This window comes from Gracilinanus agilis, chromosome 1 (assembly GCF_016433145.1).
Source record: "Gracilinanus agilis isolate LMUSP501 chromosome 1, AgileGrace, whole genome shotgun sequence".
In the NCBI taxonomy this organism is placed as follows: domain Eukaryota; kingdom Metazoa; phylum Chordata; class Mammalia; order Didelphimorphia; family Didelphidae; genus Gracilinanus; species Gracilinanus agilis.
This window is the reverse complement of record NC_058130.1, coordinates 692,418,347-692,446,008: the sequence shown is the minus strand read 5'-3', so window position 1 is coordinate 692,446,008 and position 27,662 is coordinate 692,418,347. Positions and strand designations below refer to the sequence as shown.

General features: G+C 36.4%; 1 protein-coding gene across 1 annotated transcript in view; it reads left to right on the top strand.

The window, feature by feature from the left end:
* The window catches only part of COL22A1 (collagen type XXII alpha 1 chain), a 506,948-nt gene that overhangs the window by 387,789 nt on the left and 91,497 nt on the right, over positions 1-27,662 (top strand). Inside the window, exons 36-41 of the mRNA XM_044684460.1 lie at positions 980-1,033; positions 3,685-3,789; positions 5,524-5,568; positions 10,985-11,062; positions 26,578-26,613; positions 27,359-27,412. Of these exons, the coding sequence (XP_044540395.1) occupies positions 980-1,033; positions 3,685-3,789; positions 5,524-5,568; positions 10,985-11,062; positions 26,578-26,613; positions 27,359-27,412 (372 nt within the window). The remainder of the gene's footprint in view (positions 1-979; positions 1,034-3,684; positions 3,790-5,523; positions 5,569-10,984; positions 11,063-26,577; positions 26,614-27,358; positions 27,413-27,662) is intronic.

The window sequence follows — 27,662 nt, the reverse complement described above, 5'->3', positions numbered from 1 at the left end:
TCTCTCTCTCCCCCCCCCCTTTTTCTCTCTTTCTCTCTCTCTCCCCCCTTCCCTTTAGTGGTGCTACCTAATTTTGTTATTCATTCATTTTTCAGTGGTGTTTGACTTTTTTTTACTCCATTTGGGATATTCTTGGCAAAAAATACTAGAATAATTTGCCATTTCCTTCTTCAGTTTATTTTACAGATGAAGAAAAAGAGGCTAACAGGATTAAGTGACTTGCTTAGTGTCACATAGTTATTAAATGTCTGAGGCCAGATTTGAATGCGAGAAGATGAGTCTTTCTAACTCCAGGGCCTGCATTCTGTCCACTGTGCCAACTAGCTACGCCATAAATGCTGCCTCAAATTATATCTTCTAAAGTATTTCTATCTTTTTATAAGTAATTTTCTCATCTCTTAACACACTTGTTCATCAAAACATTTATATATGGTAAACCCCAATTTCTAAGTGAGGAAACTAAAATTTGAAGAAGCAGTATTTGCTGGAAAAAGAGTCATAATGAACCACCCATATGTATATAACTCCTTAGAGCTTCGTATGTGGCTCTTGAAAAAAAAAGTACAGAGCAAAAAATGCCAGCGAATATTATCTCAATACTATGATTAAAAAGAATATGTTATCCTTGGGATGACCTACAATGTTAATAAGAACAGATGAAGGTGCTCTAATCAACTAAAATTAGTATTCAAGACAATAAATGTATTGGGTAGCAGTGCTTTGAAAGGAAGATATGATGTTCTTTGTTGATGACAGCTGTGAATACCAATCCTTCCCTTTAGCCACTGACTGTGGTCTAGGTATTTTGTTTTTTTTTCTACAGCTCTAATAAAGAAAGATGCTAAAGGAATTTGTCTATAATGATGGACTTTACATCATAAGGATTTTAATTACCTGTCTATGGTTGCCATGTGTAAGCAATTTTCCTGAGTATTTTTAAATCTAATTTTGCACTAACCTAACTTTTTTTTCTCTTTAGGGCATACCTGGAGTCATGGGCCCACCAGGGAAAATTGGAGAGAGAGGAGAAAAGGTAAGAAGTGGTGATCTATTTGACCTTGGCCAAGTCACTTCTTTGCTGCAAACCTTAGTGTTTTCCCTCTATGAAATTAGTATGTTTAACTAAATAATGTCTAATGTCCCTTCAGGGTCTAATATTCTAGGTTCTGTATTCTCACCTTTCAAGTTCTAATATCTTTTCTAGTTCTAACTATTCAAGAACTCTTATTAACTGGCTCTCATATATTTGCAACATTCTATCAGAATGTGATTTAAAATCTTGATCATAGAATTAAGGTCTTGAGACGTATCTTTTGTATAGGCAACTAGTACATCCCCATGCCTTTACAAATACATCATTTCAAAGATCTGAGAATGAAAGTCTGAAGACAAGATCAAAATTGAAGAAAATTCTAAATGCACTGCTATTAATCTCAAAGTTTAGCAGCAAACTAAGATTTTTCTCTCATCACTTCCTTGAATTTACTCTACATTGTAGCCAAATTCTCTGACTCATTTTTTTTCTAAATTTTCTAAGTTCTTGCCTATTCTCTTCTCTTAGCCTGTTCTAATCTCCCCAGCATAACTTTTATTTATTTAGTTTTAAATTATCTATTTTTATCAATAACATCTGTATTTATATCATGCTGACTTCCAAATATATTTCTCCTTTCTTCCATTACTCTGTGAGTCATCCCTCATAACAGATTTAAAAAGAAAAAAGGGGAAAAAACCAGTTCATTAAAGCTAATCAGCCTATCAAATGTCCCATCATATATTTAAAATCTCAGCTATCTTTCAATGTCAAACTTATTCTCGTGAGCTGCTCCCTTCATGTTTCCTCCAAATGAATATGCTTTTCGAATGTTCAGTGATTTCTTCAGTGATTATCAAGATAAAGTCTTCATTATCTTTGCCCTTAAGAACTTATTGTCTAGCAATAGATAGAAAATATGTGCATGAATTCAACTAAATTTAGTTCACCAAACAATTATTGAAAACTGATCATGTGCTGGATTTTATACTTAGTGTTAGGAATAAAAAGACAAAAATAAAACCATAAGCACACATAAATATGATGCTAGTTAGAATATACATGCATTAGACTCTAATATATCTCATTATTTTCCTACAGTTTCTACCTAGCATAGATCCTTGCATCATGGTAGCTACTGAATGCTTGTTGAATGAATGACTAGTGCAAAGTACTTTGAAATTCCACAAATGTAGGATAACTTCTAGAACCAAGCATAGAGGCTTATAAAAGTATTGGTTAATTTGATTTTTGGAAAGAGAGACAATAATTTTACACTATATGTTAAGAACATAGCTACAGTGAGGACACTAGGAAGAATAGTTCCTGGGAGGTTTATTTTTCTTATGTCTATTTGATTTTTTTGTTAGAATTATTTTCTAGGGGGAGCTAAAAAGAGATCTGCCCTGGAGATGAGAGGTACTAGATTCAAATTTGACCTCAGACACTTCCTAGTTTTATAATCCTGGGCAAGTCACTTGGCCTCTATTACTTAGCCCTTACCACTCTTCTGCCTTAGAAGTGAGACTTAGTATTGATTCTAAGCCAGAACGTAAGAGTTTAAAAAGAATTGGCTTCAATTCGCAACAATAACAACAGTTGTTCTGAATTCTTCCTAATCTCAACAAAATTTTTGTTTTGGTAAGAAAAATAGCATCTACCTCTCATTTAGAAAAAAATGGGGAGGGGAGTAGATAATAATTAAAAGACAATTTACCAGTGAAATGTAATTTAGCAAAGATGATATAAATTCTTCATTTAGCTTAAAAATCAATTATACAGGTTCAGGAAGAAAGAAACCTTGTTTGATGGCAGAGTGCCAAATATTTAGATCTATTGGCCAATCTGGGATAAGATTCTAGAGTGTGATGTGGTGACCAGGATAAGAACAAACAAGAAAATTGGTTGCAATCTTAGGCTTCATTAAAAGAAGCATAGCATTAAAAAAACTCTGGATGAAATCTTGCTCTACTAATGTTTAATTCTGGGCACCATTTTTAAAGAGGAGCATAAGTATATATATATATATATATTTTTTTTTTAAGAAGCTGGGACCTCTAGCCTAGGAAAATGAAAAGACTGATCTTTAAATGTCTGAGTGTCTTTAGAGGGATCTACCTCATTCTTCATGGCTTTAAAGGTCAGGTTTAAGATAAGACACTGAGAAGAAGATTTTACCTCTCTATAAGGAACAACTCAGTCATAATTAGTGATGATCCTCTTTGGAATGGACTGCCTTGGGAGGAGATAAGATTTGTTACTGGCAGTGTTTAAGCAGAGGTTGGGTGACCATTTGTTGAAGAGGCACAAGAGAAATGTTGGATCCAGATGAGTAGAAAAATCCATTCTATTTGATTCTACAATTCACTGTTCTCAGGTGAGATAATGTTCTTTATATAAAAAACAAGAATCAACTTTTAAAAACAGGTCATCGTGGTAGGATATTTTCAAATAGATATTGGTTGTCCATTTCTCTAATATATGGTAAAGTAGGTTTATATTTTAAATTGTGGTTGAATTATTCTTGAGATCCCTAAAAAGCTGAGTTCCTGGGGAGGAAGCCTCCAAACCGGTACTTTGGTGCCATATAATTGCCTATTTATTCTGCAGTTCATCTTAAACCTGAAACCATGTTTTTTTGCTACCTACAGGGAGAACCTGGTGAAGAAGGAAAGACAGGACCCCTTGGTCCAAGAGGTGACCCCGGCCCTCCTGGAGAACCTGGGCCACCTGGCAAAGGGAAGGAAGGCGAGCCAGTAAGTGGGAATCCACATGGCTTCTGTGTTACAGGGAGCCATGTGAGACAATGATAAGAATTTGCTGGAAGTAATTTCCCAAAGTCTTCTAATTTTATTTTTGGTGATTATGATTGAGTTATATGATCACATCCAACATCACAAGGTTGTTTGAGAATGAGGTTTTGTTTTGTTTTATTTTGTTTTTGTAAAGGATGAGAGGTAAGGAAGTAGTTAAAAGAAATTACAGTTCCATTGAATAAGTGAAAAAAAAACATGTTTCCTACAAAAAGTCCCCATCAATGTAATAACAAAGGTAGCTAGCTAGCGTCTAGTCTTGGCACATCATTTACATGAATACCTCATAATATTACATAAGAAGGAGTGTGATGTAATTCAAGAGAATGGAAGGTCCCAAGAGATGGATATCATGGGTCAATATTAAAAGAAAAACAGCTAAGCTCCCACAGGATTGCTCATTGGTTGATCAAGTTGACTGGGGGAAGAGTTGGAGTAGTGATAGGAGTGATAACGTCTTTCTCAGAACTTCTTCATAGAGGGAAGTATCTGTGGAAGGATAGTAGTGAATGGATTATGGGACAGGAATACTAACTACTATGTATCTCAATGATGAAGAATTAAAGAAAAAAAGTAGCCAGGAATTAGAACAAAGAATCAAGTTATGGAAGCAGTGATGGGGTGGGTCAAATCAGAATATCTCATCAGGGGAATCGAAGCAGTAGGAAAGCAGGAGCAGAATCCAGGAAAGAGCACGGATGAGTGTCAAATCCAGATATCAACTTTGACTTATGAATGTGTTTTATTATCTGTATCTGTTCTCATACACACTGCCCCACTTGCTGGTGCCTCTACAGTCTGTTGTACCTGCCAACAGTGTGGTCTGTTCATCAGACACTTAAACTTTTCTCTGTTTTCTATAGTTCTGTTTCGCTAGTCTATTAAAAATATGTATTTGCCTCCCAAAAGACAAGAGCAAGGGCATTTATAAACTCTGTGTCCTCATACTCAAGGCTCTGTTTAGCTCAGAATCAGTCACTGATCTAACTTCCTCTTTCACTTTTTCACAGTACAGTTCCGACTTAATACCTCATGATGTCCCAAAGACATAAGTCCCATTCTCACTTATGTAGCTTGGTGCACCCCATCTCCACCACCTAGAGTATCCTGCCTCCCTCAGCATCTCTACATCCTTCTGGTCCTTCATGATTCAGTTTAAGGCCCACCTCTTCTAGGGAGCTTTCCTTAGATAAACCTTATTGAATCTCATTCTCTAAAATTCTATACTTCTTTGTCTACTCTGCACTGTTTATATGATTAAAAGATAGCAAAGCATGAGAAATTTGTCTCAATATGTTAAGTCAACAAGCATTTATTAAGAACTTAATACTTCCAAGTATTGTGTTAAAATATTAGGGATATATTTTTAAAAGGCAAAAATAAATCCTCTCCCCTCAAGGAGTTCACATTTTATTGGGTAATGCAACATACAAGTAATTAGGTACATTCCAGATTTATACAGTGTAAATGGAAGGTAATTTTAGAGGAAGGGATTCCTAAAATATTCCATATGCTTTTGTCTTATGTCACTAGTTTCATTATGAGCCTTTTAAGAGTCCAGGCCATACCTTCCTCTTTATTTCCCATATCACCTAGCACAAAAGTTATCTCCAGGTTATTCTTATTCATTGGTTGACTGGGTCATAATTTTGTTTCTTCCTGTGTTCTCTTTGCCAGGGTCGTCCTGGTGCACCTGGGTTACCGGGACCTCAGGGACACAAGGTAAGACATTTTCATTCAGGAAAGCAGTAAATAGGCTTATGAGAAAGCCTCAACATTTCAAGTCATTCTAATATACATCCATGTGAAGTCATCTCTTTGGAAAAAGCCAGATACTATTTGTCTTGGTATTTCTTTTTTAAAAATTGCATTTTTAGTAATGTTAGTAATTCTTCTACCACCAAAGCGGAGTATTCTATGACTTCACAAATGGTCTTCATGAGTTGCCTAAAGAAAATAAGAAATCATGACCTGGTGGATGGCTGACTTTCTGGTGATGAATCTCTCTATGCTTAGTCAGTTTAATCATCTTACAATGGATTCAGGCTCTCACTGGGTCTATGCTGAAAATGGCACCCACCTTGTTGGGACTCTCCAAAGCATCTGCAGAGGGAAGGGCAGAAAAAGCAATGGATTTAGGAGAATATGCAGGGTAAAATCCTAGTTCTACTAATTATTACCTATATGATAGAGATTGAGATGAAAATTGGACCTGTACAACTGTGCAATACATGGCACCCCTAGGTAAAGAAAATATCTTTATTAATTCAGGCCCCTTTTTTTTCTGAAACTTGGAGTCTTAGAGAGTTGCCTAGACAAGTGGTATCAAATTCAAATAGAAATGAGACTGCATATTGACTTGGAAAACTATAAGTTATCATTCTCTATGTTGTGTTAATTTTTTTATTTTATTAAACATTTCCCAATTACATTTTAATCTGATTTGGGCTACACTCCAGAGTTTTCTTGGTGCCTGCTGTTGTGAGTTTGATAGTTCTGGCCTAGAATACTGAACGGTGAAAACCACACAGCCACATCTGGTATGTGCTAGAGATGGGGCTTGAGTCCAAGTCTTCCTGGCTCTAACCATTATACAATATTGTCTTTCATCATCTCTGTTGCCTTCGGAGAATGTGTCTTAGTTTGCTCCCCAATATCTCAGGTGGGACTTTAATAAAATTGAAGAGAATCTAGAAGAAACAGAATGGTGAAGGGCCTTATGCTCATGTCTGATGAGAATCAGTTGAAGGAAATAGAAGCTATAGTCTGAAGCAAAGAACAGGAAAGCATTTTATTAGATGGTCTCTATGGAGCTCTCCAACTCTAAATCAAATATCTTTCAGAACCTAGTAAGTAGGGTTACCCCTGTACAATCATGAGGCATCAGAGAAGAACTTAGTGGTTCCGTGTGTAGGCAGAGGGGCATGTGTAGGTCCTGTCTTCCAACAATGGATTTAAGAAGAAACCACTTTCAAACATCCCCTGATCATACAATATTTGACAGAATATTAATATCTTATGTCCTTGGAACTTATAAGGGGCAAATGTTCCTTCGAAATTATTCCCGGCCCCAAAATAATGATTCTTTTGTTACTGGGTAGGCTAACAGGAAGAACACTGAACTAGGAATCAGAAAATCTGAATGCTAGACCTTATTTTACTACTTCCCTACTAACTAGGGGTCCATTGAGCAAGTCAATGAACGAATTCTGATCCTTTATTTCCTCAACTATAAAATGGGTGTTGAATTTCTTGCCTACTTCACAAAGGGTTATGAAAATCCAGGTATACAAAGGGCTTAGTGTGTGCAGAATATTGTCTAAAGAGAATTTCTTCTTATTCTTAATGGGAAGAGGGTCTTGATCACAGCAAGTGAGAAAACTGACTCCCATCCTAGTCCTACACACCATGCAGCTCATTTGCAAATAAGTACACATTCCAGTCATTCAGAAGTAACAGAATTATTACCAGATCCAGAATCCTGGTGTGAAATTTAAGGGGCATCCTGATATAGTAGAAAGAGCAATAATATTTCAGTCAAGAAACCTTGGATTCTAACACTGTCTCTACATCTAACAAGATATGTGACTAAGCAAATCATTTCTCCCTCTCTGGCCCTCAATTATAGCCTCTGGAAAGTGAACTGGATAACCTCAAATCTTTCTTCTAGCTCTAATATTCTTCATTCTCTGCTCTGTAACATTTCTCTTCCAGTTCTTACATTTAATGTTCTCTTCCCAAGACATTCGGGCAGCCAGCTCTGGACATTTTCTCTGGCTATCCCCCCATGCCTGGAATTCTCCCTACTTATCTCCCCCTCCTAGTTTTCTTAAGATCCCAACTAAAATCTCACCTTCTCTAGGAAGCCTTTTGCCAATCCTCCTTAATGCTAGTGCCATCCTTCTCTCAATTATGTTTAATTTAATTCTGTATAATAGCTTTTTTGTGCATAGTTGTTTGCATGTTGTCTACTGCATTAAACTGTGAGCCCCTTAAGAGCAGGGACTATGTTTTTTGCCTTTTCTTTGCTTGTTTGTTTATACCTAGCACCATGGCTAGTACATAGTAGGTGCTTAATAAATGTTCATTGACTAAGTATCCTAGAAGTCCATGTTTCCACCTTCCTTTCAGCTCTAACATTCTTTATTCTCTTGTCCCATCGACTGAGGTCCCTTCCAGCTCTAACATTTAATGAGGCTCTGAGGATGTGATTTAGAACTAATTGTTGCTGCTCACTCAGTGACACCAGAAAGGGAGGCAGACAACATGGGGCAGGGAAAGTGTCACTAAATAGAGAATAAGCAGCAGACAGGGGGAAATTACATCCTTTATCTTGTATAGTCAAGGGTCAAAGGCTGGAAACAATGTCATCAAATTTGAGAATTAAACCTAATTTTTTTCTTTACTCGTTGCTTCATTGGCATGCCCTATTTGATTACCCAGAAGTCTATGAAATGCTTCTTTTTTGCTTCATTTGTAGTAAAATCCTCCCCAATTCCCCAGTGTCTTAACAGATAGTAAACACATTGCATCTTTACTGTCTCTGTCCCACAAGCACTTAGCCTTTTATTTCTTAACCTTACATTTTAACTTCCACTGAAATAGCATCTAAGCCATTGAGTATTGCAACTCTGAGCTGTTAAGCTGGGGAGTTGTTCCCCTGGACAGGGTTAGAATTCCAATGGCCCATAACACATAAAAATGGACAAAAGACTAGCAAATATGTTGAAGAGAGCAATAGAGACCTGGACTCTAGGGAATGAGCCTTTCTTTCCCCTTCATTTCTATTATTGCTATAGGAATAATCACTTTAAGATTTGATTTTCTCAGAAGTAAGTTGCTTTTGGGCAAAGATACAGAATTCATTAGCATACTATATTAGAGCTAAAAAGGAATTTAGATGCATTCTAGTGCCCCACACACACACACACACACACACTACTTATTTTATAGAGGTTCTTGGGAGCGTAGATTTAAGGGTAGAAAAAACCTTTAGAGGACAATGGATTAAGCTTCCTGATTTTACAAATGGAGAAACTGAAGTAGAGGGAGGTTAAATGACTTGTCATTTTTTATACAGCTGGTAAGTATCTAAGGTAGGATTTGAATTCAAGTCTTTCTGCCTGCAATAGTGCAATGATCTTTCTGATATGACATATGCTATCTTTCTTAGGAACTGAAGACTGGACTAAAGAAGTGACTTATACTTGATCAAAGTTGTATAGCTGCATAACTGAGGCTAGAATCAAGGTTTTCTGATTTATAGCATCTTAGAATTAAAGAATAGTAAACTTTAAGAATTGTGAAGTCTACAAAGCTAGAGCAGGGCTCTCTGGATTTTCCCTGTGTCCTCTTGTTTTGACTTGGCTATGAGGATATGTCTAGGTAATGGAGAATGAGGAAATTGGTAGGAGGGACAGATTTGGAAAAGAAGCTAACAAGTTTCATGGCAGGGCACTCAAGTGGAAATACCCAGCAGCTCGTTGAAGACAAGAGACTGCTCACTGGTTAGCTGAGAGAGTAAAGATATATGTAGGTTTGGTCATCATTTCTATGCAGATAATAATTGAATAGATGGGATTACCCAAGAATGATGAAAAATGGGGGAAATATGAGTAAAGATCTGAGTAGCACAATTCTAAAAGAAAAATGAAACAGTAGAAGTAGTCAGAAACAAAGGAGAATAAGGAGAGCATTGTCACCAGAACATATTGGAGAAGAGAATATTGACGATGGTAACTAATAGTGTCAGTTGCTATACAAAAATCAAGAATGAATACTAGAAAAGGCCATTGAATTTGGACAATTAGGTCATTAGTCTCATTAGAGGAAATATTTTTGTAGAGACCAAAACCAAATTTTGAGGCCATTCATTAAGGAATGAGTTGTCTCTGAGTGATGAGGATATGAAAACATTCAGTTGAAATTCAGTAATGTGATGTTGCTCCCCCAAACATTCAGGTAATCTTAGGCAAAGTTCATTTTAGGATTGAATAAAGAGTGAAGAGGTATGGGAGATCATCCCATTATCTTCTATTGTGGTCAAGTAGGAATCTGAAATACTGTGTTCAATTCCAGAGGCTACTTTTAGAAGGGACTTTGATAAGTGGGGATGCATATAGAGCAGTGGTTCCCAAACTTTTTTGGCCTGCCGCCCCCTTTCCAGAAAAAAAATATCACTTAGCCCCCTGGAAATTAATTTTTTTATTATTAATAGCAATTAATAGGAAAGATAAATGCACCTGTGGCCATCACCATCTCCCTGGATCGCTGCAGCACCCACCAGGGGGCGGTAGCACCCACTTTGGGAATCACTGATAGAAGATGGTGACCAAGATGGTGAAAGCCCTTAAAAATTTTTATGAAAATCTATAATAAGAACTAGATCTTATAACCTAAATAAGAGAAGCTTTGTATGAGAGGGAGAAAGGAAAACAATGGCCTTCTAAATTTTGAAAGTCTATTATATGGAAGAGGGAGTAGAGTTATTTATGTAGCTACATAAGGCAGAAATAGGTTCAATGGTTAGAAGATATAGGGAAGTAAATTTGGATTTAGTATGAGGAAAAATAGACTTAAAACTAAGGCTATCCAAACATGAAATAGACTATCTTCAGATGTAAGGAGTTTCTCCTCACAAAAAAGGTCTTCAGAGATGGACGAGGTTAGTCAAGGATTTTCTGAGTGGAATTAATGTACTGGATAAGAATTACAATTTAGGATGATCTCTATGATTCTGGTCTGAACTGAGGGAGTCAAAGACCAGATTTATGAGAATTTGTAGTGTTATTAAGGTTTGATTTTTCATAGTCAGATTTATAATGTTCAGAGAAGTATGATCAAAGTTAGGCCATGATTGAGTTTGGGGACATATCATCAGATTTAGGCAAAATATTTTGTTGATGGGCACAGTCTAGTTTAGAGACAAAATCAAAATCTGGGCAGGAGGAAGAACTAAGTGTATGGACAATTTGATAATGTTGGTAGAATTAGAAAAATTTAGGAAAAAAATTGACGAGATGGATCTTGCTAGGAGGCAGTTAAGTAGGAAGATGAAATGATTGAATTTGGTGGGTGGAACACTATTATTAACCATTTAAAGTACTTACCTCTCAAACTTGTTCTTCCTTCATTTTAGGGGGACCGAGGTGCTCCAGGTTTGCCTGGCCAACCTGGAAATAGAGGAGGCCCAGGAATTGGCGTGGCAGGCCCTCCGGTAAGTAGTCATCCCAAATTCTCTCTGCAACAAGCTGTGATGCATTTCTTGACTCCTGGGTGAACTAGTATAGTGTCATTCCATTCCAGGGTTCCAGCTCTTAGGTGTCTTAAAGTTGTTGGTAAGTGCTGGTCACAGGATTAGGAGGCACATTTAGTGACCACTGTGACCGCTGTTGGCTTGTTCTCTTGTTCTTTGCTTTTTTCAGAAAAAAACAAACAAACGAACATGCTATCATCTGGTCTGTCAATATTTTTTTTTCAGCTAAGGAGGTGGCACATTGGACAGAACATGGGATTTAGAATCAGGAAGCTCTGAATTCAAAACTGGCCTCAGGCACTTTTAGTCAAACTCTCTTTGGCTCAGTTTTCTCCAGTAAAATGAGCTGGAGAAGGAAATAGCAAACTACTCCAGTATCTTTGTCAAGAAAACCCCAAAAGGGTCACAGAGTCAGACAAGACTGCAAATGAATGAACAAAAGGGTTTGTAATCTGTACTTTGGTCACCAGATGGTGCTCCAGCTCCCTGTGAATAGCTTTTTTCCCCACCATCTCTCCCATCCCTCCTGGCTCTAAGACTCTTTCAGAGTCAAGAAAATCTAAAGGAAAAAGTCTGGAATAGATTCAAAATTACCCAAACTTCAAAATGTCTCTGTCATCCACTCTGTCAAATCCCCATTTCCAGGGTACGGATTAACCCCCTCAAACACAGCACTTGTACTCCAAATTCATAGAACTAAACAATGCACTCTAATGGCCATAGGACGTAACAATCAGATGGCTTAAACATCCAATTAAATGTTAAAAAAAAAACCTGCTTTTGAGAGTTACAATAATGTTAAAGCAGGGGTGGTGGGATGGGGCTAAAAGGTAAGGAATTGGAAAGGTGTAAAGTATTCACAGGCTTCTCAGGAAGTGCTCTGAAGAAGTAGACTGAGAAGGAATCTGAGAATTAAAATTCTTTTTGATTCCATCCACTTTTGTAGCTCCTTTAGATTGTGAACTCCTTGAGCTCAGTCTATCTTTTACTTCTTTTTGTAATTCTAGAGTTTAATAGTTTAGTGTATAGAAATCGTTGTTTTGTTCAGTCATTTTGACTTTTCATTACGCCATTTGAGATTTTCTTGGCAAAGATACTAGGGTGGTTTTCCATTTCAGAGGAGAAAACTGAGGCAAAGAAGGATAAATGACTACTCTTGGGTCATACAGTTAGTAAATATCTGAGGTTAGATTTGAACACAGGAAGATGAGTCATCTTGACTCTCCTCCTAGCACTGTTCATTGTACCACCCAGCAGCCCCAAATGGAAGACACTTAATTAATGTCTATTGATTATTTATTGACTCTGATCCAGATGGTTTCCCAATGGTTAGCTAATGTCATTATGCTGTTTCCTTTGGCTGCCTGCACTCTACTCCCATCTGGTCTGGACCTCCAATTGAGGTCTGCCTCACGTATGTGGACAGCTTTGCTAAGAGGTCTCAATTCATGCTTTGAATTCCCCTGATTATAGCTGCTCAGTCAGCAATCAGCAATACCAATGCTATGCTCTTGGCCATATTGGAAAAGTTTGGACTCCCTGGAAGCTTCTTCCTGCTACTTCTTTGCCTCAGTTTACAAAAATCTCTGAAGAGATGCTACTCCAAGGAAAAAGCAATCAGAAAACTGAAAACTCTGGAAAAAATATTGCCCATCTCCCTGTTTATGTAGTATTTGTGAATCATTCTTTTACCTTGCTCCCCAAGAGGTCTTAAAGGACTAAATGACATTCGAAATTGGATCCAGGTCATTGAGTTCACATCAGTGCCTGCAGTTAATACTAATGATTAGAAAGAAAAAAAAGTAAAGAAGTCTTTCCTCAAGTGGAAGGGCTCAAACATTTTGAAGAGAAGCAGCTACTTGTCTTCTAAAGAATCACACTGTAATCTCACAGTTGTTGACAAGTAAAAAATCGTCTACTAAAGATCAAAGGATGAAGAGACAAGTAGGAGTGGTTAGTGATGCTCTCATAAGAAGTACTGAGGAATATGTGTTTCTCTGACAGCAGTTACAAAGAAAACTGTTTTATTTCTGTGGCATGTGTCTGATACAAGACTGAAATTATCAAATCTTTTTAAAACAGACAACTATCACCCATTTCCTGATAATCCACATGCACATAAATGATATTATCAGAAAGAATCAAGAACACATTCCTAAAAAGTATCAAGTCTTGATTATGTAAGTAAAGACTTTAGTGACCCAAATGGTGTTTTCATGTCACTGCTGTCCATCAAAACCAAGAGATTCAGAAGAGATAGATTTGAAAATTGAATACTTACTTTAAAAAATGGTGTTGAAAATGGATGTTTTTCTGGGCCATGGCTTATGATATGTTTGTTTTTTTCTGGTCAATAATGGAAAGCAATCGATCACAATACCAGTAACTGTTTACTTAGATTCTTGCAAATCTAATCAAAGGAGCTTTAAAATAAGAAGAAAGTGGAAGGAAGAAAACTAACCACAGGTAAACTCCAAGCTAGATCATGTTATGATTTAGGAAGAAAAATAGCAATTGATATAGCCAGAGCTTCACTGGAGAAAAAAAATTAAGTAAAACCCAAAGAAAAAAAGAATAAAAACTTGTGTCTAAGTACCTAAACACACAAGTACATAAAATATGATAACAAACAAGATGAACTAAAGATTTCAATATGAAGATATCAAATTGAATCCATAAGCATCACTGAGATTTGGTGGCACAAAATTCTTGACTAGAACAAAGCTTTTGAAGGATAAATCTTATTCAAGAAAAATATGGGAATAAATGGTGTAACATTGCCTGTGGACACATAATACTCATGTATGAAGATCCATGAAACAGAGGAGTCAGTTTTAATGGAAAATATTTAGTGAAGCTATAAATTGTGTTGTCATCAGAGTGTATCATAGACAGCCTGCAGAGAAAGAAAATCACAAATCTAACACCGAACCATGATACAACAATGACAGAGAACTTCAGCTATCAAGATATCTGCTGGAGCTTTCTGCCAAATGCAGAGCATCTGCTAATTTCTTAACTTTCCTTAATTATAATTTCATAATTTAAAAGGTGAAAGGATCCAAAATAGGAAATTCAATTTTGGATTCAATTTTCACTAAGGGAGGAAATGGTTTCTGGGGTGGAAATGATGAGAGTATTGAAGTGAAACAGAAACTCCATTTTCACACTTGTACTAGAGAATGGGAGTAAAATCATGCCTTGTCTCACATGCACCTTAGATTCGTAAAAACAGATTTGAAATGATTCAGAGAAAGAATAATTAAAATTTTATGGACAAAAATTCTCTAGAAATCAGTCCAGAAGGTATGAAAATAAATGACAAATGAAATTTTGAAGCCATAAAAAGAAATGATTCAATGAGTAGGAAAGGGGAGTTGTCTAAATAAATCAGTTTAACAAAACCTGTCTTATAATTTTTGTGGAAAAAATAGGCATGGGTGGGCAATAGATAAATTAAACAGCTTTATGACTAGTTAAATGGCTAAACATAAAAAGTTATTATTAAAGATTTGTTATGATTTTAGAAGGAAATCTCGTGAAATGCCTCAGGGATTTGTGTTTGGCCTTATTCTTTGTAACATTTTTATCAGTGCTTTTAATAAAGGCATTGATAAAGCTCCACAAATCTGCAGATATTGCAAAGCTGGAAGGCATCATGATGGATGGCAAATTCAGGGTTCAAATATTATGACAGGGTAGAACATTGAGCCAAATCTGATATAATCAAATTAAATAGTGAATGATGTAAGTAATACTTGAGTTCAGGAGATCAACTTCACAAGCACAAGATAAGGGAAGCAGGGCAAGTCAGCAGTTAGTCTAAAAAGCTCCTTGAGTCAACAGTGTGGTATACCAGTCAAGAAATCTAATGGGATCTTGGTTTGAATCAAGAATGGCATAGTTTCTAATTCTACACAGATGGACTATTACCCCTCTATTTCAGAGATTACAAAAATCTGTGTTCTGTTCTTGGCAGGATACACAGTCATGTTTTACTGGTTTTAGGTAGCAATTAGACTAGATAATAAAGTCCTTCCAATTCCAAAATCCTGTGATTCTAACACTTCGCCTTCTTTGTCTCTAGTTCAATGTCTTTATTACTCATACTTTGTGTACTTCTGTTTAGAAATATGAGGCCATGAGTGTTATTCTTGCCCTTCTTCATGAATACTCTCTACTAAGAATGACTAGTCCTCTCCAATTTTCTTGAATCTTGCCTTCTACTCTGGCTAGTATTAAGTGTGTGGATATAAGTAAGCAGTGAGTCCTCTCTTCCCCTTCCCTATCCATGAGGGACTAAGAAAAAACATACTATTGGATAATGGAAGAAATAGAATCTTCTGAATAGTCAGATATACTTGTTAATAGATTTACTCTATCTATCATGCATGAATCAAAATTTTTTAAAGGATTAAAATATAAAAGAAATGGAATTTATGTTAAAACTGTTACTAAGAATGCAATGATTTAGAAACTATTTGAACATCCTTGTAGGGCCTGTCTTCCTCCTAAAATTCCACATTTATACTATGCTTCAGGACTTGTCAAGAGCTTCTTAAATGTTGTTTCACTTGTTCCTTGCAACAGCTTGGAAAAATATCATTGTCTACTATCTCCATGTTGTAGATAAGAACACTGAGTCTTAGGAGAAATGACTTGTTTGGGATTGCACTGCTAATAAATAAATAGCAATTCAAGGACTCGAACTCTCATCCACTGAACCCATATCCAGGACTCCCTTCCTTCTGCTATATTCCCAGCTACTGAAGTGAATAAAAAGTGCCCAAACCACTGCTATTCAATAACCATTGATTAAAACCTTTAAGGCTTTAAGTCACCGTACTTGGTATTTCAAGGGATACAAAGGAACACTCTGCCCTGAATGCCATCCTTCTTGCTGGTTATAAGTGTTGTTCATATGGTTTGTCATTCATTCATTTATCTATTATTCCATATAATTACTATATGGAGCAACTCATATAAAGCAGCAGAACAGGGGAGGTGCAGACAATAATGAAATTTTATTACCTGTCCCCAGACAGCAATATAGCAATAAGATCTCAAATTCAATGCAATTCAACAAAAAAAATGTATTAAGTGAATATTACATGCGTGAATTGGTTACAAACACTGCCCTCCTGAGTTTATTGATAGAGAAAAATGAACACAAAAATAATTAAAATGCAAAGTGGAACATTGTAGAGTATTAAGAAAGGTGCAAACAAAGCATCCTGTAGTCTGAGGTAGGAAAAAGTCAGTTCTGACCTGGGCATCAATAGGCTTCATTGAGTGAGTATTATACAAGTGGATCTTGTATGTGTGCATTTAAATATCTCTAACTAACTAACTATATGTATATATATGCAAATATACATAATATATATAATGAATAGTATATATAAACACTATATAAATAAATAACTATATATGTAAATAAAATAAATAACTGTATACATATATAAATAACACAAATAACTATATATAAATAACAAATAACTATACACATAAATACAAAATATATATAACTGTACATATAATTATAATGAATATATAAATATAAAATGAGAGAGAACTATAGAAAAAATGCCACTGAAGTTCAAAAGAAGTAGTGAGTCACCTGTTACTGGAGGTGTTAACGCAATAGCTGAATGCTCATTCATCTGGTATGCTGTAGAGATGATTCATGCATTGGCTAAGAGTCTGGAGTCTGGAATAGATGACCTATGAAGTCCTTTCCAATTCTAAGATTCAGTGAAGCTATTCTTAGGTCCTTTGCATCTAAATCATTCCTAACCCCCTTGTGCTGAAATGCAGTGCCAAAAATACGGTGCAGAAAAGAACTAGTTTTGGCATAAGAAGACTCAACTTCAAAATCTGGCCTTGACACTTACTAGCTTTGTGCATGTGAACAATAATTCACATCATTTTCGTTCATATCAACGTGCATTTTTTGGTACCTCTTATATAACAGAATTCTGTGTGCTGGGGAGACAGACAAAAATCAAGACAGAGCAGGCCCTTGAAAACACTTCCTTTCTGTGGAGGTGAAGCCACATGTGCACAGATAAATAAATACAAAATATATATGAGGTATTTTCCAGAGATGTCAGGAACTGTCGGGGTATCCGTGGACCTTGAATTGGAGTTGTTGACATTTAAACCAAATAGTTTCTTTCTTTGTGAGATAATGATGAACCTACCTGGCAGCATTGAGTATTGTGAAGAGATTACTTTGTAAACCCTGAAACCTACAGGCTATGAATTGTGGGAGACAACTCAAAGATAATGCCTGTGCATCATAGTGCAGGGCGGAGAGCAGTTTGAGAAAGGAGCTTGGACTGGTCCAGGCCAAAGGAGTGAAGAGATGCTTCTTTCATTAGCAATTTTTGCAGCGGCCAGCAGAGAGCAGCATAATCCCAGCTGGACCAGCGATCTGCTTGATGGAGGATGTTCAGGATTCAGGCAGAAGGGAAGTCAGGAGAAGAAGCTCAGGTATGAGGGCTAAGAAGTAACATGATGTGACTAGCTTGGTGTTATGATGCCAGGAATGGGGACCTGACAGAACCAAGGAAATCTAAGTAAAGGGAAGATATTTCGACTGGCAAAAGAAAGATTGAGGAAGAGACAATGCTTTGATAGACTGCCTCGTGAAAGAGAGGTCAGATTTTTTTTTTCCTTCTTAGACCCTAAGGACAAAATTAGAAATAATATTTGCCATTGAAGAAGCTGATTTCAGCTCAGTATAAGGAAAAAGTATCATGACAGTAAGAGTTGCCTTGGAAGTTAATGTGTTTCCTTATTACTGAAGGTCACCAAGCAGATTCCTGGTCTTTAGGGTTCCTTAGAGTCAAGATGCCTATTCAGGTATACGTGGGACTAGGGGAACTCTGAGGTCACTTCTTAATCTAAACTTCTGTGATTCCGACTTTAAATGACCCAAGGCAATGTGAAACAGTAAGGGCTGACTCAGAAAGCCAATAAGACTTATCCAAGGCAAATTATCCACTGATCGTGTGGTGTACGCTGGATCTTTTGACCATCAGGAATGGTCATCCCATACCAGTCAAGGCACTAAAGTGCCTTAGTATACCTCACACCAGATAAGATGATCAATAGCTCAAAAAGCATTTAGTGGCCAGGCCCCGTGCTAATCACTGAGAGTATGAAGGCAAAAATGAACAACGGTCTTCAAGAAGCTTACATTCTCTAGAATTCAGATACGTAGAAAAGTATATACAAAATATATACAAATTACCATAAGGCAAATTGCTTGGGGAGGTACCAGCAACTGGAAGAATCAAGAAAGGACTTAGGTAGAAGGTGGTGCTGAGCACTGAAAGGAACTAAAATTTCTTGGAATAACAGCTATGGGGGGCAGCTGGGTAGCTCAGTGGATTGAGAGTCAGGCCTAGAGATGGGATGTCCTAGGTTCAAATCTGGCCTCAGACACCTCCCAGCTGTGTGACCCTGGGCAAGTCACTTGACCCCCATTGCCCACCCTTACCACTCTTCCACCAAGGAGCCAAAACATAGAAGTTAATTGTTTAAAAAAAAGAATAACAGCTATGATTATAGCTTATATTTTCATAGATATTTAAAGTTTATAAAATACTTTGCCTTAGGCATGATTGTTGTTCACTCATTTGTCATGTATGACTCTTCATGACCCCATGTAGAGTTTTCTTGGCAAAGATACTGGAATGTTTCCTCCTCCAGCTCATTTTACAGATGAGGAACTGAGACAAAGAGGCTTAAATTACTTGCCTCAGGTCACAGAGCTAGTACATGTCTGAAACAGCATATAAACTCAGAAAGAGGAGTATTCCCAACTCCAGGCCTGGCACTGTATCTACTTTCACCACCTAGCTGGCCCTTAAGGCATAATTACAATTCCTATTTTTACTGATGAGATAACTGAGTTTCAAAGAGATAAAGTACTGGCAGCATATCTACTAGGTTGGGTGGTTATTCATTTTAGAGCTCAAAGGCAATGGAAGTCATGCCATATAATGGAAAGCCATTAGATTTGGAGTCAAGGGACCTGATTTGAAGGCCCAACTTTAACACTCATGAGAATTTGAGCAATTCTCTTCTGTTCTTTTGGCCTCATAAATAATGAGTTTAGATTCAGCAATCTCAAAGATCCCTCCCAGCCCCAAATACTATGCTTCTAAATTCTATAATTCTATTTCCCTTTCTAATTCTAATTCTAAAATTCTAATAGACACATTATTTTTAATATATTGTATACTTTAATGTATTATATATTATTTAATATAGGATTTATTAATATATTATAATATAATGCATAATAATTAATATAAAATAAATTCTAATAAATAGAATCTACAATTCTATAATTTGAATAAAAATATAATACTTCTACTTGCCCTTCCAAAAGGCATACCATGTAAACTAGGTTTTGAACCTAGGTTTAGGGTGTCCTAAAAGTATCAAGGATTCTTAATATTTCCCATGTCATTGACCTTTTGATTAAGCCCTTCTAAGCATAATGTTTCACCTTTGTATTCATAATGAAAGGAAATATTAAATTTCAATGATGTATTAATGAAGATAAAATTATGAATTTTTCCTATCCAATTTCATGAACACCCTGGAATATATTCATGAACTCCTTGGAAGTTCCAGGTTAAGAACCCTTGTTATAGACATAGTTCTCTTTCCATTGTACCATACTATCTTTCCATACTGAAATTGTGATATCAAATGGTTTTATTATTTGCATAACCCAACCAAGGTTATCTGTAGGTCCATCTAGCTTAGTTTCATATAAGATGGAAACAATCAACCATACCTCACTGCAAAAGGACTATTGTAAATCACTTTTAAAACACCCCTCTCAAAGAGGGACCAGCTGAAAAGCAATTTGCCTGGTCCACCTAAGAGGCTGTAAATCCAATTTTGTTTCAGTATATTTCCACTGCTTGAGACTTATTGAACTTCAACTTGGGCTTCGGTTATCAGATTTCACATGTCCTTTCTCTGGCTGCTGGCCTGAGCCTCTATGTCCCAGGAATTGAGGACAGAAAAGAAGTTCAAAGGTGAGATGAGGTGAAAGTGATGGAGAGGGAGAGGCACATAGAAACTTTGGTTTAAGAGGAAAAGCTCTCTACTTGGGGCAGAAGGCCTTAAAACACCTTTGACATGTACTGACTAGGTCTCACAGAACAAGCTATTTAAATTCTCAGTGCCCCTAGGCAATTCTTTATGACTCTAAATTAAATAGAAGTTACTGAAAGAGTTGGCTCACCAGGACTTCCCTATACAAATAAAAATTCCAATCCTGTCTTATCCCAGCCTCATTTTCCTCACCTATAAAATAAAAGTTATTGATACTTGTGTCATTTATGCTCCAAGTTACTTTTTTTTTAAGAAAAAAATGCCTTTAAAATTACAGAATGCAACAGAAATATGAATTATCCTTACAGAAAGAAACACATTCCAGGAAACACCTGAGTAGAATATTTGTTTTTTTCAGTGCATTCTATCCCAGAAGATACTGGTTTGAAGATACTGATTTTCTCCTTATTGTAGAATCCTCCAAATAGTTTTCTAGCACGTATTGGTGGTTTTTGCTATGGGAATGGAAGCCAGATTGCTTTGATTCTATCTGCCAGCTCTACCCCCATTATACTTGACAAAATAATAACTGTTAAGACAGTTGTTTGGTTTCTTGATTCTATTTATGAGCCAGCTCCTTAAAAAAGGGGGGTGGGCTCTTGTCATCTCAGGGCTACCTCTAATCTTACTGTATAAATCTTTAGTGCTTCAGGATAATTTTGCCCCAGGTATGGATGGGAGAGATTGGAGTTCCTCTCCACCGTGCCACAAAATCCCACTAACTTTTTCCCATCTCTAAATGTAGCTAATGTTTGGGAAGTGCTGGATGGCTTACAGAATGGTTTCATCAGCCATTATTTTATTTAACACTCAATAAATGAAGAAGGAAGCTAGTATAATTATTACAATCTTTTTTACTCACTTGATTTCCTCCCATCAAATGTAAGCTTATTGAGAGCGGGAATTGCTTTTTTTTGTCTTTCTATCACTAGCACCTAGCACAATGCCAGGCATACAGTATAGATCTTAAGAAAGATTTATTGGATTGAATTGAATTGATCTGAATAGAAACTCAGGGAGAGGAATGTCTTACCCAGTATAAGTGGACATGATAGTGACCCAGACACACATCTTTAGAGTCTAAATCTGGTGTTTTTCTTACTACATCCTGGTTCCTCTCACTAGCAGTAACCTTTTTTTTTCCTTTCTAAAGGCCCTCCTGGCAATCTTACTTTGAATTGGATTCTCTAAAATGGATACTCTTTCCCTCAAACTCATGTCTTAGAGGATATCAGGGTCACCAAACAAGAATAATAACACATGGGTTTCTTCCTCCCTACTCTGATCTCCTCTACTCTTCTGAATTGGTCACTTAGCCTAGATGGCCTTCTATAATTATTTACCTTGTCATGTTTAATATTTTTATTTATAACAATAAATTTATTTTAAAAGTATTGCATTTTGTATTTTATTTATATGTATGATATTTTATAATGAAATAAGTATTTCTTTATATACATATATATTTAATATTACAATTTATAAAAATATTAATATTTATCTTATCATCTTTAATACATTTGTATACTCTTGAAGGGCAAGAGCTTACTCTTTGTTTTTAAACCCTTACCTTTTGCCTTAGAATCAATTTTAAATATTGATACCAATACAGAAGGGTGGTAAGAGCCAGGCAGTTAAGGTAATGTGATTTGCCAAGGGTCACACAGATAGAATGTCTCTGAGGCCAAATTTTTACCCAAGTACTCCCTTCTCCAGGCCTTTATGTAGCTTCTCTTCTGACTTCAAGTCTGATGTCTTTTCCAGTGAACAACACATAGATAAAAGTATAGTTGTTTCCAAGGGACTGCTCAAAATCTTTTGTTGAATGGAATTACATTGGCCAAGATAAAGGCATTGGACAATCATGGATAAAGTTCAAGGCTTGGTGTGAGAAAGGAATCACTTCAGAGCCTTCTCTTAAGGTTTTGGAGCTCTGTGACCATGGTCTGGCAGGTCATTTGATTTCCCCAAACTTCAAGCAGCTCTACCTACAATCTAGGAGGTTAGAGATGGTTTAGGGTCTGACTGATAGGAGAAGTTCCCTTGTTGATAAAATCATAGGTCCTTGACATAAAGGATCCTATATTTAGAGCTGAATGAGATTTCAGAAGCCTCTTAAGTCAACCCTTTCATTTTACAAAGGAGGAAACTGGGCCAAGAAAAGGAGTGACTTGCTCAAGGTCAAGCTGCTATTAAGTGATTGGAGAGGGGTCTGAACTCAGGTTTTTCACATTTTGATCCTCATTTCAACATTTCTTCAGTGGATCAAGAATCTCGTGTGTGTGTGTGTGTGTGTGTGTGTGTGTGTGTGTGTGTGTGTGTGTGTGAGAGAGAGAGAGACAGAGAGAGACAGAGAGAGAGAGAGAGACAGAGAGACAGAGAGAGAGAGAGAGAGAGACAGACAGACAGAGAGAGAGAGACAGAGAGACAGAGAGAGAGACAGACAGAGACAGAGACAGAGAGACAGAGAGAGAGACAGAGAGAGAGAGAAAGTGCTTTTCACCAGTGGTAACTAACGCTCTCCAGAACTTTCTCATATTGTGAGTTTTTTTCCAGGATAACCTTCCATTTAATTCCATGAATATTCAGGAAGTATCTCTCTTGCACAAGGTCTTGTGCCCATAAAGTGTTGCTCTGGAGATGAATAAGACTGATGATGGACTCATAGACTAGGTACTTGCACCTTGTGCCTTGTCTCCTCTACTACATGGTCTATGAGTTCAAGGACATTGAACTAAATGTGAATAACTTTATCAAATTGAGAAGGAGTAGAATGTTCCCAGCCACTAGATGAAATGAAATGATGCTATAAAATAAGTATATTGGAGTTGACTGAAAAGATTCAGTCATACCTTGTGGAGCTTTGTATAAAATAAGAAACCAATCAATCAACATATAAGCATCTACTATATGCCAAGCAGAGCAGCTAGGTGATACAGTAGATAGATCATGGGACCTGGAGTCCAGAAGATTCATCTTCCTAACTTAAAACCTGGCCTCAGACACTTACTAGCTGGGTGATCCTGTATAAGTCATTTAACCGTGTTTGCCTCTAAAATGTGCTGAAGAAAGAAATGGCAAACCACTCCAGTATCTCTGCCAAGAAAACCCCAAACAGGCTCACAAAGAGTTGGAGATGACTGAAACAACTGAACAACAACAACCAAATGCCAACTTTATGCTAAGAATACAAAAAAAGAGGCAAAAGACAGTCCACTCTCAAGGAACTTATAATCCAGTAGAGTAGATTAAATGAAGACAAATATATACAAAGCAAGCAATATGTAAGATAAGGAGCAAACAAAAGAGGGAAAGCCCTGGAATGAAGAAGTGTTGGGGAAATTTTCCTATGGGAGGACAGTAGTCAAAGTTGAGGGGGAGAGAGCTAGATTGGATCCCAGCATTGGAGTGGTGAGCCAAGAGAAAAGAGTTCTGGTCAAGTCTCTGAGGGGGAATCATTTGTTTATGGGGGAGGTGAAGAGCTTTGGAATCCTCCCTCTCCCCGTTCCAAACTGCCAGACTATAGAGGAAGAGCTTTCACACTCTGAAACATCTGAAAGATTTGGACTTCTCATCGGAGTCTTAGCAGCATCTCCCAAAATAACAGTGACTGGCAGCAGTGGCTACATAGAAAGCCAAGGACAAACTAGATACACTCAGGAAAGGCAACTATAGTCTTTTTTTTAATCCTTATTTTCCATAATGGAATCAATACTGAGTATTAGTTTCAAGGCAGTAGAGCAGTAAGGACCAGGCAATTCAGGGTAAGTGTCTTGCCTAGGGTCACATAACTAGGAAGTGTTTGATGCAATATTTGAACCCAGAACTTCCTGTCTCTAGCTCTGTCTATCCACTGAGCCATCTGCCTGCCCCCACTATAGAATCATAATGGTGTAATTTTTTTACAGTTCTCTCTAAAAAAGGATATATTTCTCAAATACATAAAGAAATGATTCAAATATATAAGAATGCAAGTAATTCCCCAATTGATAAATGGTCAAAGGATGTGAACAGGCAATTCTCAAAGTAATTAAAGCTTGCTCTTTATATATAGTCATGCAAAAAACACTCTAAATTCCTATTAATTAGAGAAATGCAAACTAAAGCAATTATGAGGTACCACCTATCAGTTTGACTATTGTGATAAAAAAGGAAAATGACAAAACTTGAAGGCTATATAGGAAAATTGAGACATCGATGCACCTTTGGGAGAGTTGTAAACTGATTCAGTCATTCTAGAGAGCAATTTGGACTTGTATCCAAAGTGCTATAAAGTAGTGCATATCCTTTGAACCATCCCAAAGAGATAAAAAATAAGGAGAAGGATCTATATGTACAAGAATATTTTTTTTTTGCAGGAGCAAACAAGTGGAAAGTGAAGGGTTGTCGATCAATGGGGAACTGATGAGCAAATTACAGTTTATGATTGTAATGGAATACTATTGTGCTGTGAGAAATAAGCAGAAGCTCAGAAAAACCTGGAAAGATTTACATGAACCAAAGCAGAATGAAATAAATAGAACCAGGAGCATATTGTACAAAGTGACAGAAATACTGTACAATGAACAACTGTGATTAACTTAGCTATCTCAAAGTACTCATGATAAAAAATGGCATCTGTTTCCATAGAAAAGAACTGATGGAATCTGAATCAAGACTAAAGCAATTTTTTCATTTTTTTCTTACTTTTTTTATTTGAGTTTCCTTCCACTAAGGGATTAATTTGGGAAACAATGTTTTACATGACTGCATATGTAAAAATCTATATGTGATTGCTTACCATCTGAAGGTGGGGAGTTGAGAGGCTGGTAAGGAAGGGTGAAAATTGGAGACTCACTATTCTTTGAAAAATGTTGGAAATTGTTTTTACATATAACTGCAAGAAATTTGAATTTAAAATAAATGGCAAACAAGTAAAATAAAAATACCAAGGGCAACTTTGTGGGGACCTGGCTTGCACACATGAATAAATTCTGGGGTAGTAGATTCAAAATCCAGACTATGCAGGATCAACTATACTATCCCAGTAGAGTTATTTTCCATCACTTTGAAAATACTTTTTATTTACTTTACTCATTTGGTATGCTCATTCATAGGAAAGATTGTTCCTTTTTTGTCCGTACTCAAAATACTTATGGCAATAATTAGCATATGAAATATTAGCACTAGATCTACAATTTTATTCATACAAGGAATTACCAGGTAAGGAAACTCCTTTTACTAATGAAGATTAGCAACTTCTCTGCAATTTATAACCTTAGAGAGCTATGTTTAAGTGCTTTACTCTGGGCCATACAGCCAGTATATTTCAGGAACAGGACTAGAACTCAGGTCTTCCTGGCTTCAAGGCCAGCTTTCTAAATATAATGTTTAATAAAGCTTGAATCAAATTTTAATAATTATGGAATGAGATCATTGGAACCCACGTGCTATAGAGGATAGAGAGCTGACCTTTGGATCAAGACGGCCTGTTTTCAAGTCTTACTTCTTTCACTCACACAAGCTGTCTGAATAGTGACAAGACACTTACCTTTTCACTCTCCTCTTGACAGCCCAATAATAAGACTTATTTATCACTAGAATTTCAGTTGCCAACAAGTTGTTGATTGGCATTGGTAAAGGGTTTTTCCTACATGTGAAAGTATTTACAAACATTGAATTATAGATCTGAGCAAAAATCAGTTATGTTAGGCACTTTACATATCTTGACACTCTGAAAATATTAGTCATTGTTATTTTTATTATTATTATTTAAGAAAAAAACAAAATAGCTAGGTAGAAAACAATTTTGATAGGAAAAGCTGCATTGACTTGGTTGCTGTATTATGTTTCTCTCCCACATGCTTATTCAGTGGCCCAGAGGTTGCCAAATACAGCCTTACATTAGTTCCAAATTAGGATGAGTAAGATGCTCTTTCATCCTAGTGAATTCAGTGGTTCTGATGTGAACAAATGAACATTTTTCATTCAAATCAGTCATTAATCTGTCCCAAAATTTTACTTCCTCTTGGAAAGATCTCATTGCTATCCCAACCCCAAGTGATTTAATTCACATTCTAATTCCCCAAAATATGCCTTAAATCATGAAATTTTTGGAAACCCAAACTACTGCCTTTCAGTTACAAGACCACCCACCATACAAAGTTGAAGAGCTTCTCAGGGGTACATATATCCTCCCAGTACACTGTCTTCTCCTCTCTTCTGCACCCCAATCCAGGCTATCTGCCTGCTCATCTCCATTAGTGGTAAAACTGAATGCCTTGTCTGAGGTTAAATCATGAGCCTAATTTCAAGGAATATTTTATTCTTGTGCTTCTTCTGTTTGCCTCTAGGGCTCCACTGGACCACCAGGAGAAAAAGGACCACCAGTAAGTACAATGTGTCTGAATAGTGGCTAGATTTCATAGGGAATATGTTGGGGTACTTAGTGGAATATATGCAACCCATTTAGTCCTCTTTTTATGTGATCCTCTTCCAATAATTCTCATTAATCCCCCATAGAGATCCTTTCAATGAGCTGGAGACCTTTGCTATGGCTCTTTTCATATTTTAACAAATAACATTGAAAGTTCAAATCTTTTAATATTCTCCTGAGTATTAGAACAACTCATATTTTCCTTCCATTTTGAAAAATATATATGTATATAATTATATAAGACATATATACACATACATGTATATATATGCACATAGATATTTATATATAAAGATATATTTGATCATTGCTAGGAATAAGATGAAATCAAAGGAATTAATGATTATATGTTTATAGGGTTTAGTTTGAGAAAAAAAAAAGAGGAAACTTAAGTCAATCCAGGGCTAATGGCCAGAGAAAGAACTGAGGGATGAATGATTTGAAGATAATAGGGAGAGCAAATAATAGGTTTAAAAAGAAATCTGAGTCACAGAGATTGAATGATGGGAGTTTGTGGTCTGGTAGAATAATGTTAGGAAAAATAGCCTCATGTTTCAAATTCCACAGACTGATAATATATTCTATACATTCATACATAAAGGCTTATATCTATAAATAAATAAATAAATATAGATAATGTATATATGTATTTGTTTTCCCATATTTTAATTTGGTTCTTTTCTTTTTCTTTTATTCAGGGATCTCGTGGGTTACCAGGATTCCCAGGTCCACAAGGTCCAGCTGGACAAGATGTAAGTAAATAGAAATTATTGAGCCAGAGGCAGAAATAAAATTCAAACTAAGATTTCCTGACTCATCATTCAATACTTTTTTTCTTATCATACCAGTAGCACAAAGTATTGAGACTCCTAATAATTTTATCATTAAAACAATCAATTAATCCATAAGCATCTATTAAGGAGAGAGAGAGAAAGAGAGAAAGAGAGAGAGAGAGAGAGAGAGAGAGAGAGAGAGAGAGAGAGAGAGAGAGAGAGAGAGAGA